The sequence below is a fragment of the Phascolarctos cinereus genome, unplaced genomic scaffold, assembly GCF_003287225.1.
Source record: "Phascolarctos cinereus isolate Bilbo 61053 unplaced genomic scaffold, phaCin_HiC Scaffold_5;HRSCAF=322, whole genome shotgun sequence".
In the NCBI taxonomy this organism is placed as follows: domain Eukaryota; kingdom Metazoa; phylum Chordata; class Mammalia; order Diprotodontia; family Phascolarctidae; genus Phascolarctos; species Phascolarctos cinereus.
The window spans coordinates 324,557,865-324,573,687 of record NW_027555958.1 but is presented as its reverse complement, the minus strand read 5'-3'; the positions used below and the strand labels follow the sequence as shown (position 1 = coordinate 324,573,687).

Sequence of the window (15,823 nt, the reverse complement as noted above, 5' to 3'; positions counted from 1 at the left end):
CTCTGGGAAGAATACCTAACCAATGGAATACTCACTCTTCCATAAAATCAGGAAGATGATGACTTAATGAGGCTCAGACTGCTGACCCAGCCTCAATCCTCTTGACTTCACAAATATGGAAAACTGTTGGAACTGAATGCTTGTTTAAAGCCAAACCTCTCCCAAACTGGGAATTTCTGTTAATTTTAGATGCTCCTCAGCATTTCATGCCTCCAAGAGCAGACATTTATTTCTCTGCTGAGTAGCTAAAATCACCCATTCTTCTTGTCTCCTTGTCTGGGCTATAGTAATTGCACACTGGACAGCTGTAACCTCCTTTATGCTAGCCTTCCAATTTCTGACTCTCCATTCCAAAATATTTTGCTCTCTTGTTCAAAATTTCCCTTGCTTAAGTTACTTGCAGAACTTCCTTCTAGATTAAAAAAAACATACTTCTGACTGTGCCTGGCACATAGTAGGTACTTAATGCTTGCTGGTTGGTTGACTGCTGCCTTCAAAGACCTATGCTAGGGTGATCCATCCTGCTCATCTGGGATGCCCTACACTTTTCTACTTTCATCTCTTGCTGTTCTCTGGCTCATTCCCTACAATCCACATGAATCCAATCTTCTCATGACCTCCCACTTCTTATGTTTTTGAGAATCTGTTCAAGTCCAGCCTATCTGGAAGATGTTCACTCCTCTTCCCTAACACACCCCCTCTTTGATCACATGGAAAATTCTCTGTCATTTATCCCCTATTAATAATAAAATTAACACTTACATAGTACCTTGTTTACTTTCATATCAAATGGTGATCTCCCAAAACTGTGTCTGTTCTGAAATATATACCCCAAATGTCTTGTACGATGATATGTACGTACCCTATGGGCATTCAATAATATACTTAAGGATCACTAAATCTCCTAGAGAAAATCCTCAGAGCCTACACTGTGGGCTTAGAGAGGGAGAAGGGAAAAAAGCATACACAGTGACTAGGTCCCAAAGTTCATTTACTGATTTGAGGTTGGCAAGTCAACAGCAAATTTGGACGTATAGCTGGCAGCATAGAGTCCTTCCCCTCCCCCCCAGGAATCAGCAGAGTCATGGAGGACTGTAGATCTTCTAGGATGGCCATCTGTTGTTGGGCAAGTTTGGTCTGAAGTTGGAGATTGGCGTGCATACACTGAAGCAGACCTAAGCAATCCTGGGGCTTTTTAATGTCGACTCCTGAAGGAAGAGTGGGATGGGGAAGAGGGACAAAAGGGGAGAGAGAGAAATTTTTGACTGCCCCACAAATGATCATCCTGTGGTGAACGGGACTCTGTGGATGAGCACTTTGAACTCCCCTACATTCACAGTGTCTCAGAACGATGGGGAGAGAAGACGGGGCTTCTCGTGCGCTTCAAGAACTCCACCAGAGGGGCACCTCACCTGCTCCAGTGCCTCATAAGTACTGACCATTAGCACTGACAACTTTCCTGTTGTCTAACTTCAGTACTTCCAACAACCCGAGGCATGGCCAGGTCTTCATTACCCTTGGTAATCATATCTACTTTTTCTTGTTGAGGTATTTATATCACGAGTTCCTCAAGAGCAGGGATATCAAGTCTGCTCTGAGTACTTGGACCCAGAGAATACTTTGTAACCTGATTAGGAGAATATGTTTAATCTAAATCCAGAACAACCTTACTTTAATGAGCAGTCTCAACCTCCCCTATTGATGTGAAGGGTTGTGAATTCCTAGGACATCTGACATTCTCTCGTACTGGAAAGAACAATGGACTTGGAGTCAGAAAACCTGGTTTTGGATTCCAGCTCTGTGACGACAGGCAAGTCACTTCATATCTCAGGGCCTCAGTTTCCTCACCTATAAAATAGGGATAATACCTGCACTACCTATCTGACAGAGTTATTGAAAGGAAATTACTTTAAAGATTATAAAGTACTATAGAAATGTAAGTTGTTATTATCTTCTTTTTTTTTAGAATTAATTCCACTTATATCTAGAAAGATTTAAATTTCAACTCTTCTTCTACCCCTAGAGAGGTCCTAACAATTAGGGAAATTACCCAACCTGGGGAAGTGGTAGGGAGGGGGAAGGAAGGAAAAGAAGAGTAAAGACAAGAAGAAGCAATAGCACTGGATAAGCCACAAGCTGTCCATTAAAAACTGAGACTTGAACAGACCCAGGATTGGCAGCCAAGTCAACAGGAGGAAGACTCATGATGAAAAATGCCATCCGCCTCCAGACAGAGAACTGATAGACTCAGAGTACAGATTGAAGCATGTTTTTTTCTCTTTATCTTTTTGAACATGGCTAATGTGGAAATATGTTTTGAAAGATTCCAAATGTGTAATGGTTATTGTATTTCTTGTCTTCTCAATGGTGAGGGAGAGGAGGGAGAGAATAGGGAACTGAAAATAAAATAAAATTGAATGTAATTTTTAAATAAACATTTTCAAAAGAAAAAATGTCAACAGGAAGCCTTGATCCCCAAGTCTGTTCTATTTGGAAAATTCTCTCTATAGGTTACCTGTTTGTAGCTTTGCTGACTGATTGTTTTGACAAGTGGCTGGGTTGGTTGCTGGAAGATGAATGAAACTTGGGGAGGGCTTAGCACGACAAAGAGGCAAAAGTTTGTATTCCTCTTCAACTGGAATAAAATTAGAGACAACTAAATCAGTGTCTTCCAATAAAAACTGAGCATTATAATTAAGACTGTGTGGCAGTGAAAGATTGCTCCAAACCACTAATAATAACAAAAATAAACAATCCTGAAGTTCCACCTCACACACAGCAATTTGGCAAACATGGCAAAATCGGCAGTCAACAAACATTTATTAATCGCCTAATTATGTGCCACACCCTATACTAAGCAAAAGAAAGTCCCTGCACTCAGAGAGTTTGAAGTCTAATGGGACAAGAGGCTGAAAGAAAGAAAAAGTAAAAAACTGAAAAGCAGGGGGAAGAGCAACCAGCATGGGCAAATGATGAAGTCCAGAAGAGTGCTGTTGAGTGAGCCATGAAGAAATGCCTGGTCTGGGCATCCTCCTTAAATGGAAGATCTAGGAAGAATGTTCCAGTCTCCATCTTCTCTGCTCTCTAACCAGAGGGAGGGAGGAATCCCAGGAGCACAGGATACTGAGGAGGTGGGAGTTCCAGGGTGGATATGATCTTGCAGGATGATGAGGTTACTGAGGACAAGATGGTATGAATAGCCAATGTTGGAGTGTTCATAGAAAGACAGGCACACTGATTCATTAATGGTTGGTGGAGCTATGAAGTGATTGATACTAGTGTTCTGGACAATAATGTGGAATTATGCTAAGAAAGTGTTTAACCTTTAACTCAGAAATTCTATTTCTAGAAAAATATTCCAAAGAGCTGAAAGAAAGGTCCCATAGATACCAAAATATTTATGGTAGCACTTTTTATAAAAGTAAAAAACTGGAAATAAACTAGATACCCATTAACTGGGAAAAGGCTAAGAAATGGTGGTACATACATGGAATAGAATATTATTGTACCATAAGAAATGATGAATATGAGGAATATAGAGAAGCATGGGAAGATTTAGATGAACTAATGCAAATGAAATAAGCAGAATCAGGAAGGCAATATACACAGTGACATCAACAATGTAAATGGAATCAACAGAAAAAACTAACAAAACCAAATCCTATATAATTAGCAATACTAAGTCTGAAACAGAAGTGATGAGAAAATGTATTTTCCTCCCTTCTCTGCAAAGGTAGGGGACTCAAGGAGCAGAACGCCAAAAATACCATCAGATTAAGATGATATGTTGGTTAGTTTTACCAAAATGCCCTCCTCCCCTTATTCTTTGGTAAACAGAATGGCTCTCTTCAGAAGAAATCGAGAGGAGATATTTATGGAAATGAAGGTGACATAAAAGCAAAAGATACCAATTTTTTTTTAAAGACTGTGTGATGGTATCTTAAAGAAAGCACCAACCCTTGGCCTCAAACACCCTCCCTCAAGAGTCATTACAATAAGCAGAAACAAAAAAAATCAGAGTTGGCGAAATGGAAATCAGACCTAAAATTTTATTTAGTCAGCCAACAAACATTTATTAAGTGCTACTATTTGCTAGGCACTATGCTAAGTGGTAGATATACAAATAAGAAAAAGGTCATCCCTGCCTTCAAGGAGCTTACAATCCAAGGGGAGAAGATACACAAAAGAAAACTAAAAGGAGGGGGAAAATGTCTGGTGTGGGGCATGAAGGAGAAGTTTAAATGAGTGCACCTGGGTGGGAAATGAAGAGATGGCTGGCCAGGGTACCTCCTGAAATGGAGATTTGGGGAGAAGCTCTTCACTCTGCCCTCTAATCAGAGGGACCGAGGTACTTATAAGGTGTGAGTACCAAGGCTGAAGGATCTTGTCAAATGATGATGTTCCTGGGGGATGATGGGAAAGTCCAAAGGAGGGAAATAAAGAGATGGCTGGCCTGGACACCATCTTAACAGGAATTTATCAAACACCTAATTTGTTTTGTTTTTGTTTTTTCATTATTTTCCCAACTGACAAGCATTTTTTTCTTCTCCTTTAAGAAGCCTTTGTAACAAATATGCATAGTCAAGCAAAACAAATTCCCACTTTGGCCATGTCCAAAAATGTCAAATACCTCATCTGAACCAAATGAGGCAGTATAATGTATTGAGAATTCTGGTCGTGAGTCAGAAATTCCTAGGTTCTAATCCTGCCTCTGATATATACATGCTTCTCTAGGTAACCGCATTTGAACTCAGAGTAAATTATTTAACTTCTCTAAGCCTGTTTCCTCATCTGTATAATGGCAAAAATAATATCTTAGGACCTACTTCAAAGGGAGGTTTGCCATGAAGATTCAATAAGACATTGTCAGAAAGCACTGGGCCTTCCTTAAAGTGCTATATAAATTCAGAAATCACTGTTGTGATGAAGCAGTACTGTTCTTGGCACCATAAAGGACACAAAATGCAGTACTGGCCCCCAAGAAGCCTACAAACTAGTGGAGAAGAGAAGATATTCACATATGAAATATATGTAGGCAAGATTCTACATGTTATGATTCTAAAATCAGAGAGATGTCAAACAGGCAACAGATGCTGCCCCATAGGAACCAGATTAAAATTAATTAGGAAATATCTAACAAAACAAATAAAAATATAACATAACATAGACAACATTAATGTATGGTTTTCTAAATCAATACGTGAGCTCTAGGGAGGTTTAGTGGTCCCTATTTCTGTCTGAGTTTGATACCACTGCTCTAAAGGACTGAGACCATCTTATGTAGCTAATGGAGAAAGAATCATTATTTGATTCATAAAGTGCAAACATGAGCATTTCAGATAATAAGTATTATAGGAATTAAGCCTTCAATGATCACGCTTTCCTCTGCAGCAGTCATGAATGGCTCCATGGAAGAGGTTAGAGGTGGACTGGCCCTTGAAGAATGAACAAGACAAGAATCAGGCCTACATTCCTGGTTGGGAGAAGTGGTACAAGCAAAGGCATAGGAACAGAACTGTTCTTAGGGCATTAAAGAAATAGCAAGAAAAGAGACCTTAGATGAAGTAGGGAGGAGATTGATAGATAAGATTAGAAGTCAGAGTCCAGCCAGCCTTGAAATCTAGTATAAAATAAGCTCAAGGGATAATAGGATCTAGACTGTAAGGTGCCTTCAATTTAATTTAGTCTAATCCCTTCATTTTACAGATGAAGAAACTAAAGTCCAGCAAGTATAAGTCAATTAACTGACCAAGGTCACAGTTATTAAATGGCAGTGGGGGGTTTTTTCCCACTAAACTATGATACTTGTTCTAAATATAGACTTGTATCCTAAAGCAGCAGAGACAATGAAAATTTTTAAACAAAAAAACTATAAAACTGTGCATACCTTTGACCTAGCAGTCCCACTACTAAATCTGTATCCCAAAAAGATTTTTAAAATGTCCATAGTTAGAAGGCAGGAAGAGGAGGAAGAGCCATCAAAGGTGACAAAGAAGTGCTAGAAGAGGAAAGAGAACCAAACTAGCATAAACACATGAGAGGAAAAACATAGAGGAGAAGGTAATCAACAAGATCATGTCACAGAGAAGTCAAGAAGGGGAATTTTAAAAGTCACTAAATTTAACAACTCTGTTGACCTCAGTTTCCTCATCTGTAAAATGAGCTGGAGAAGGAAATAGCAAACCACTCTAGTATCTTTGCCAAATGGGGATACAAAAGAATCAGAAACAACTAAAAATAACTAAACAACAACTTTAAAAATTTAACAAAAAAATTATTGAAACATTCTATAACCTTCAAGAACACAGGTTCAAGTAAAGTGGTGGAGATGAAAGCCAGACTGTAGGAGTTTGGAGAATTTAAGCAAAGGTAATAACTTAATGGTATTATAATAATTTTTATGAATGAATTTTTTATAGACCTGTGATTTCATCAGCATGCAGAACTCCCAATGTGGAAACTCCCAACTATTACTGGAAACTTAGAGTCTTAGGGAGTTTCCTGGGATACTAAAGAGTAAAGGAACTTGTCTATGGTCATAAAGCTGGTTTATATCCAAAAGCAGGGCTTGAATTCAGCTCTTCCTGACTTCAAGGCCAGACCTCTACCTACTACCTGCTGGGTATAGACCACTTGTTCAATAAATTTGGTAGAGAAAGAAATGGCCAAAATAGGATTATTGTTAAAGGGAAAATACTAGGGTCATGGAATCTATTGGTAGGAACTTCAAAGCCTATCCCATATGTGAACAGGAATCCCTCCTACAACATCCCTAACAAGCAATCATCCAGTCTTCACTTGAATACTTCCAGTGATAGGGAGCCCATCTGTCTTAGGCTCTCTTCTCTTCTTCCTCTATACTCTCTCTCAGTAACCTCTTCAGCACTCATGGATTGTACTATCTAGCTAGACATCTCAAACTCAATATTGTCCAAAATTGAACTCGTTATCTTTCCCCTCAAAAACCCTCCCCTCTTTCAAACGTGCCTATTTCTGTCAAAGGCAACACCATTCTTCCAGGTTCATAAACTTGGTATTATCTCAACCTCTCAGTCCCCCCTTACCTCACGTTCCCAATCAATTGCCATATCTTGCTATTTCTATCTCCACAATATCTCTTGTATTCCACCACTCATCTCCACTCAGACAACTACCATCTTAGTTTAGTTCTTCAGATATCTGAAGTTATCTGTCACAATTTCCCCTCATCCAAGTCTTAACCTTCCCCAATTAAATTAAACATCTTCTACTTCATATGAGCCTCCTATGCCAGAGTTTCCAATCTCCTCACCATCCTAGTACTAATTTATCACTGTTCTTGTTAAAATGTGGTATATAAATGTGAACAAAATACAAGTGATTTCACCAAGTAATGACAATTTCATCCTCCGAAAAAGGAGAGACAGGGCCAAGGGGGAACTGCTAATCTGATCAGTAAGAGGGCACGGTTGCAGAAGCAAAAACAATGGGAGTCTAGAGGGCAGTGATCACTCCATCATAGAATTAATTATAGGAAAGGAAAGAAAACCTGGCTATACTCTGACATAACCCCTAAATTTAGGGAGGAACAAATTTCATAAAGCTTAGAAAAAGAAGTGATCTGATGATCTCTTATATAAGGGATCCCCATATTTGGCAGAGGAAGTAGACTCAAGAAGGATGGAGAGCTCTCAAGAAAGAAATCCTAAAGGCACAAGCAGAAATTATTCTGAGGAAATACAAGGGGAACTATCTAAAAAGACTGATGCTTACACAGAATCACATACTTTTAGACGTGGAAAGCACCTCAGTAGCCTTCTAGTTCAACCCATACTGTGAAGAAATTTCCTATTGTAACATAACCACCAACTGGTCATCCAGCCTCTGCCTGAAGGCCTCCAATGAGGAGGCGGCACGGGAAACAAACCGACCAACTTGGATTTTAAGGAGACATGTCTAGAAGATGGAAATAAGGGCAAACAACTGAGGATAAATACAAAAGAGTAGCCCAGTACTCTAAAAGCAGTGTCAAAAACACTACAGCTCAGCATAATACAATAGAGTCTTTTAGCTATATAGGGGAAGGGAAGAATATCAAAAGAAGGAGGGCATCACTGCTGAGAGTAGAAGGTTTGATAATTGATCAATTTTTATTTTGCCTATTTTCTCTATCAAGAACAATGATTTTGATGGGGGGGGAGCCAAGATGGCAAAGTAAAACCAGTGACTTGCTTGAGCTCTCTCCCAAACCCCTCCAAATACCTGTAAAAAATGGCTCTAAATAAATTCTAGGGCAGCAGAATCCACAAAAAGAGTGAAACAAATTTCCAGCCCAAGACAACTGGGATGGTTAATAGGAAAAGTCTATTGTGCCAGGCTGGGAGAGGAATGCAGTTCAGCGTGGGCCTTGCAGGCAAAGACAGGGCCCTAGCAAACCTGGAACAAGCCTCAGGAGACTGAATCATGGGCAGCTGTGATGGTTTCCAGACTTCTCAACCCACAAACGTCAAAGACAACTTAGAAGGTCAGTGGGAAACATCTGTTGGACCTGGGTGAGAGAGGTGAGTGGTCCAGCCCTGGACCTAGTGCAGCTCCAGGGAGGCGGTCACAGTGGCAGCGGTTGCTTCTGGAGCTCTCAGCCCACAGACAGTGGGGGGATCAAGCAGCTGATCAGAGGGGGACTACAGAGATCGCTTTGCTGGTGCTGAGGCAGGATTCTCTTGCTTTGCTCATGCTCACATCTGGGTTGCAGTCCTGGATGGCAGTCTTGGGGCGAGGAGGAGCACTGGCGTGGCAGAGCTTGTGGCAGCGGTGAAGAAGGAATCCTTTCTCACAGTTCCAAGGCAGAAAAGAGTGCTTGTGGTCACTCACAGAACAGAGCACAGGCCAGGAAAGGAGTAAACACCTCTCCTTTAATCATACAATCTTAGAATAACAGAAAATTTACAGATCCCTAAAAGTATCTCTGAAAACAGCTGCACAAAAGCCCTAAAGCTTGGGACAGTACACCCTCCGCACTGAAAGCAGAGCCCTACCCTAACAAAGAGTTAAAAAGTCAAGTAATTGGCAGGGAACATGAGCAAACAGCAGAAAAAACTCAGACTATAGAATCTTACTTTGGTGACAAAGAAGATCAAAACATACAACCAGGGGCAGCTAGGTGGCACAGTGGATAGAGCTCCAGCCTTGGAGTCAGGAGGACCTGAGTTCAAATCCAGCCTCAGACACTTGACACTTACTAGCTGTGTGAACCTGGGCCAGTCACTTAACCCCACTGCCTAGATGATGATGATGATGATGATGATGATGATGAAAATAATTAGGAAAATAAGAATGATACAAGAAAATCATGAAAAACAAGTCAACGGCTTGCTAAAGAAGATCCAAAAAAATCCTAAAGAAAATAACGCCTTAAAAAATAGACTAACCCAAACGGCAAAAGAGGTCTAAAAAGCCAATGAGGAGAAGAATACCTTAAAAAGCAGAATTGGCCAAATGGAAAAGGAGGTCCAAAAGTTCACTGAAGAAAATAATTCCTTAAAAATTAGAATTGAGCAAATGGAAGCTAATGACTCTATGAGAAATCAAGAAATTATAAAACAAAATCAAAAGAATGAAAAAAATAGAAGACAATGTGAAATATCTCAGTGGAAAAATAATTGACCTGGAAAACAGATCCAGGAGAGATAATTTTTAAATTATTGGACTATCTGAAAGCTATGATCAAAAAAAGGGGCCTAGACATCATCTGTTAAGAAATTATCATGGAAAACTGTCCTGATATTCTAGAACCAAAGGGTAAAAATAGAAATTGAAAGACTCAACCAATCACCTCCTGAAAGAGATCCCAAAAGGAAAACTCCTAGGAATATTCTAGCCAAATTCTAGAGTTCCCAGGTCAAGGAGAAAAATATTTCAAAGAGCCAGAAAGAAACAATTCAAGTATGGTGGGTCATAGTCAGGATAACACGAGATTTAGCAGCTTCTATATTAAGTGATCAGAGGGCTTGGAATATGATATTCTGGAGGCCAAAGGAGCTAGGATTAAAACCAAGAATCACCTACCCAGTAAAACTGAGTATAATCTATGAGAGGAAAAAATAGACATTCAATGAAATAGAGGACTTTCAAGCATTCTTGATGAAAAGACCAGAGCTGAATAGAAAAACTGACTTTCAAATACAAGACTCAAGAGAAGCATGAAAAGGTAAACAGGAAAGAGAAATCATAAGGGACTTATTAAAGTTGAACTGTTTACATTCCTACATGGAAAGATGATATTTGTAACTCATGAGACCTTTCTCAGTATTAGGGTAGTTGGAGGGATATATATATATATATATATATATATATATATATATATATATATTATTATATATATATATATATGTATATGTATATAGACAGAGGGCACAAGGTGAGTTGAATATGAAGGGATGATATCTAAAAAACAAAATTAAGGAATGAAAGAGGATTGTACTGGGAGACAGAGAAGGGGAGAGGTAGAATGGGGTAAATTATCTCACATAAAAGAGGCAAGAAAAAGCTTTTACAATGGAGGGGAAGAGGGGGGAGATGAGAGGGAATAAGTGAATCTTACTCTCACTGGATTTGGCTTAAGGAGGGAATAACATACACACACTCATTTGAGTATGGAAATCTATCTTACCCTACAGGAAAATAGGGGGAAATGGATAAGAGAAGGGGAGAGATGATAGAAGGGAGGGCAGATTGAGGGAGGGGGTAATCAGAAGCAAATACTTTTGAGGAGGGACAGGGTCAATGGAAAGAACAGAAAAAATGGAGGGCAGGATAGGATGGAGGGAAATATAGTGTCACAACATGACTATTACAGAAGTGTTTTGCATGACTACATATGTATAACCTATATCGAATTGCTTGCCTTCTCAGTGAGGATGGGTGGGGAAGGAGGAAGGGAGAGAATTTTGAATTCAAAGTTTTAAAAATGAATGTCAAAAATTGTTTTCACATGCAACTAGGAAATAAGATATACGGGCAAAGGAATATAGAAATATATCCTGCCCTACATGAAAATAGAAGAGGAAGGGGATAAGAGAAGGGAGGAGGTGTGATAGAAGGAAAGGCAGATTGGGAAAAGGGGTATTCAGAATGCATGCCATCTTGGTGGGGGAGGGGAGAGATGGGGAGAAAATTTGGAACTCAAAACCTTGTGGAAGTGAATGTTGAAAACTAAAAATAAATTAATCAACTAATAATAATAATAAAAAAGAACAATTATTTTGAGATGAAAAAGGACAGACTAAAAATGGCTAATAATGAGCTAGTACCCAAGATAAGTCAAGAAATAGCCAGAGAGTCCCTTGGTGCCCTACCTAAGCCACTGTCACTGACATTTTATACAAGCTATGTAATAAGAGATGTACCACAAACCTAAAGAGAAGCAGATATTTTCCTACTACCAAAAGAGAGACAAAATGAAATCTGCAAACTATAAGCCAATGAACTTGATTTCTAATTCCTGGTAAGATTCTAGAACATATTATTAAAGGAATGGGTTTGTGAGCATTTAGAAAGGGAAGCAATGAGAAATAAGATACCTTGGCTTAATCAAGAAGAGGTTAAGCCTGATTAATTTCCTTCCTCAACAGTAAAACAAGAATGGTAGGTCAGGGAACTGCTGGAGACACAGTAAACTTAGATTTCACCAAAATATGTAAGTCTGTCATGCTATCCTTTGTGTACAAAATGGTGAGCTACAGGCTAGATCAGCAGTTTTCAAATTTTTTGGTCTCAGGACCCTTTTACCCTCTTACAAATTATTGAAGACCCCAAAGAGTTTTTGCTTATGTGGGTTATACCTATTGAAGTTTACCATATTTGAAATTAAAATATACTTGTATTATTACAAAAATAATTTTGACCTCATGGACTCCCTGAAAAGGTCTTAAGGATTATCATGGGTCCTCAGACCACTTTTTGAGAACCAATGGGTTAAACAATACAATTAAAGCCTATATCAGATTGTGGGCTGTCTTGGGGAGAGGGGAGGGAGGGGGAGAAAAATTAAATTCAAAAGCTTATGGAAGGGGTTAATAAATCAAAATAAATTAATAAAAATAAAAACAATGCAATTAAGTGGATTTGGAACTAGCTGAATAACTGAACCCAAAGAATCAAATGAGTCAGTGTCATTTTGTAGGGTAGTCTCTAGTGGAAAGCCCAGGCACCTGTCCTGGACTCCATACTGTGTCACATTTTTTCAATGATTTTGATGAAGTAATGTCATTAATGTTTTTTATTTTCACACAAGCTAGCTATTATTATCTCCCCTTGCCATATACATCCCCAATCCTACTACTGAAAAACTCTTTACAACAAAAAAATATTTAAGCAAAATAGAAACCATGTCTGACAGTCCACAGCTGTAGTCCCTCACATCTCTGCTGAGAAGAATGAGATGAATTTCATCACCAGGTGGGCAGATTATTCCAGACAGCTGGACACCACAAGGACAGAGCTTATTAATTCCAATTAATCACAGTTTGGATGTCTTTTAGTGATATGACATAACAAAAAAAAAATAGTGTTCTAGGCAGCATTAAGAGAGGCCTCTGGACAGGACAAGAGGTAATGTTCTCCTTTGCCTTCATTCAGATCATATCTGAAGCACTTCTTAGGAAAGGCAGAGAAAAATTAGAACAAATCCAGAGAAGAGCAAGCATCAGGGTCACAGGACTAAAGGATATGCCATGGGAGAATTTGTTGAAGGAACTAGCCAGAAAAAAAGTAAGTAAGGGGAAAAGGGTGGGGACATAACAGTCTCCAAGTATGAAAGGGCTATCATTTGGAAGAGGGATTAGCATTCTTCTGCTTGACTCCAGAGGACAGAATTAAGCAAATTGTAGAGAGACAGATTTAGGTTTTAGGCTCAATGTAGAGGAAAACTTCCTAACAATTAGAGCTGATCAACAGTAGAATAGATTGGCTGAGGAGGAAATGGATTCTCCCTTAGAAAAAAAAAAAGCAATAAAGCCTACTATGTGATAGGCACTTTACAGATATTATCTCATTTAGTCTTTATGACTACTTGGGGGAAGTTGGTGCTATTATTATACCCATTTTACAGATGAGGAAATTGAGGCAGACTGAGGTTAAGTGACTTGCCTAGGGTCACACACAGCCAGTGTATTTAAGAAGTATGATGTGAACTCTGGTCTTCCTAGTTCCAGGGCCAGTTCTCTAACAGTTATGCACACCGCTCCTAAGAAGGGGCCCTATCTTTATATTAATTTGGCTGTTACACCAAAGAGTACTATTATTATATTATTATCGTGATTAGAGTCCACTGACACCATCAGCTCGTTTACTGTTCTTCATAGGAAGAGTTTTCTGGCTATGTCTCTCCTGTCCTATACTTGTGCAGTTGATTCTTTTAACCCAAGTGTAGAAGAACCTGGTAAAATCGATACACTCTCTTTTTCTATCCTCCTCCATGTTTATTTTTCATGGCACTTTGTGTCAAGACAGCATTCTGATTGTTGGCTGCAGTTATACTCTTCTCTACTCTTAGGAGGCAGAGAAAGGAAATAGGAGATAGGGTGACACATAAATGGGTACCTGACTTGGTGTGCCCCATATCTGGAGGGGACCTCACAAAACTTTTCTATACAGAGCATCCCCAAAGTCTTACTTCAATGTCAAGCTATTAAAGCTTATATAGTTAACTCCTAAATCACTCAGAGAAGTGACCACCTAGTCTGTGAATTCTCTAGGCCTCTTCTTCCTCCAGATTGGGCTATCTTTGGCCATTTGACTATTTACTAGATGGTGGGCAGGAGACAGAAGAGATGAAATTTAGATTAATTTTTGTTCAGATTCTGAATCTCTTATCATCACTCTGAAATGTAACTCTAATATTTCTCTGAACAATTTAAATCACTTTACCCATAAGCCTTCACTTTGAGAGATAGCATGATGTAGCAGAACACTAGACTCAAAGAACAAAGAGTCAAGTGAGAACTGGGTTTGAATTTGCCTCTGATATTCGTTAATTGTACAACCATGGGCAAATCACTTACTTCACTTCTCTGAACCTCAGTTTTCTCATCTGTAAAATAGGGGTAACATTACCTATAGCACCTACCTCACAGGGCTGTTGTGAGATCACACGAGTATATCAAGCAGCTGGCAACTTAGTACATCAAGCAGTGTGCCAACTTTAAAGTGCAATATAAATGTCAGCTATTACTAAGAGTGCCTTTCCTGCTGTGATGAATAGTTTGAGGAGTCATTTACATAAAATGGTCATATTTTTCAACTACCAATGTAGGCTATAGAGTGGAACAGGGTTGAGAGGGAGGGGGAAGGTGTTACCTAAAAATAGAAGGGAAAAGTCCAGTTCTTTCAGTTTTTAATTCTAGATTGAACCCCAAAAGTTGAGATGGCAGGGAAGGGGCACTGGTTTGATTTTAGACCAGGCCTCTAGCTTGACACATTCCCCTTTTCAAAGTGGCCTCAAGCCTACTGAGCTAGAGGAAGACTCAGCTAAGGTACCAGAGACAAATGAGGGAATCCAAGCTATGGATAAACTGAAATGAGCAAATAGCTTTGTGAAGCACCTCATATCATACAAATCATGTATTCGTTACCTACATGTGTGACTTTAGCCTAGACATGGCAAATCACAGAACAAGGTTTCACTCCTGGCCTGCATACAGCCATGTTCTTGGAAATCTGGGGCAGTTTTTGTCTCAGACTTTCACACAATGCCTATCCAGAGGTCATTCCAGGTCATTACTAACTTGGACCAGCCTACCCATACTCTAACATCTGATGGCCTGAGTTACTAGCATGCGTCTGGTCATTGCTAAGAAAGCCTCCTAGCCAGGCAGCTAGGTGGTGCAGTAGATAGAGCACCAGCCCTGGAGTCAGGAGGAGCTGAGTTCAAATCTGGCCTCAGACACTTGACACTTAATTAGCTGTGTGACACTGGGCAAGTCACTTAACCCTGATTGCCTCACCAAAAAAAAGCAAAAAAAAAAAAAGCCTCCTAGTAGGTACACTGAGCACCGGTACAAAAGAACTAACAGTATCCTTCGGGGTATGACTATTTAATGGAGAAGACAAGGGCAAAAGTGAAAATGTGCAAATAAACATGGCAGAAAAAAATGTACATCCACCCAGCCAACTGCAGATTAGATACCATTATGGTATAATGAGGAGGGCCTTGGACTCAAAGGAGGAGAAGAGGGGACCCCTTCCAGGCCACTTACCTTTTCTTTTAGCAGAGTTACTTTTTAGCTTCTCCATCTGATTAGCAAAGTTCTGGTTCCTGAGAGAAAACAGCCATATCACTGGGCTGGATAACATATCATTTCTGTACTATTTCAAGCAGTCTTATCACAACTACATAGAACTCTGAGTCAATTATGAACCCCCCTCTCCATAACACTGATAGATCTTAAGCCATTCCCCCTAGGAGGGGAGCCACCACATCGAGGATACTGTGTATTTCCACACCTGTGACTACATTACAAAGTCAAATATAAACAATTTTTGTATCATCTACTACTTGGGGAGTATCATTGCCTCACCTTCACTCTACTAACACAAAATAATCCAGAGGTGACTGCTAGTACTACCTTCCTGCTTCTGGGCATGTGTACTTATCCCAACCCAGATTTGTAAGACTCTTGAAAAGAAAATTTCTGTAAATCACACCCTACCCACACAGCTCTCAGTGTGTTCCATTGTAGCTAAGAACTCTAGGCTAGCTAACTTAGGCAATGTCAACCCTTCCTTCCTTTTCTATCCCATGAGGAAACAAAAAACAGTGCTGCCATGATCCCCACAACCTTCCCAA

The 15,823-nt window shown here is 39.6% G+C and overlaps 2 protein-coding genes across 2 annotated transcripts in view; both read right to left on the bottom strand.

Moving 5' to 3' along the window:
• Positions 1-15,823, bottom strand: part of RHBG (Rh family B glycoprotein) — a 55,523-nt gene that overhangs the window by 36,856 nt on the left and 2,844 nt on the right. Inside the window, exon 2 of the mRNA XM_078156177.1 lies at positions 15,234-15,292. The gene's annotated coding sequence lies outside the window, so the exon portion shown is untranslated. The remainder of the gene's footprint in view (positions 1-15,233; positions 15,293-15,823) is intronic.
• TSACC (TSSK6 activating cochaperone) lies at positions 975-15,289 on the bottom strand. The gene is made up of 3 exons (XM_020991524.2): positions 15,234-15,289; positions 2,516-2,635; positions 975-1,208 (listed from the first exon to the last, which is right to left on the bottom strand). The coding sequence occupies exons 1-3, from the start codon at positions 15,268-15,270 to the stop codon at positions 988-990; spliced, it is 378 nt and encodes a 125-aa protein (XP_020847183.1). The 5' UTR covers positions 15,271-15,289; the 3' UTR covers positions 975-987.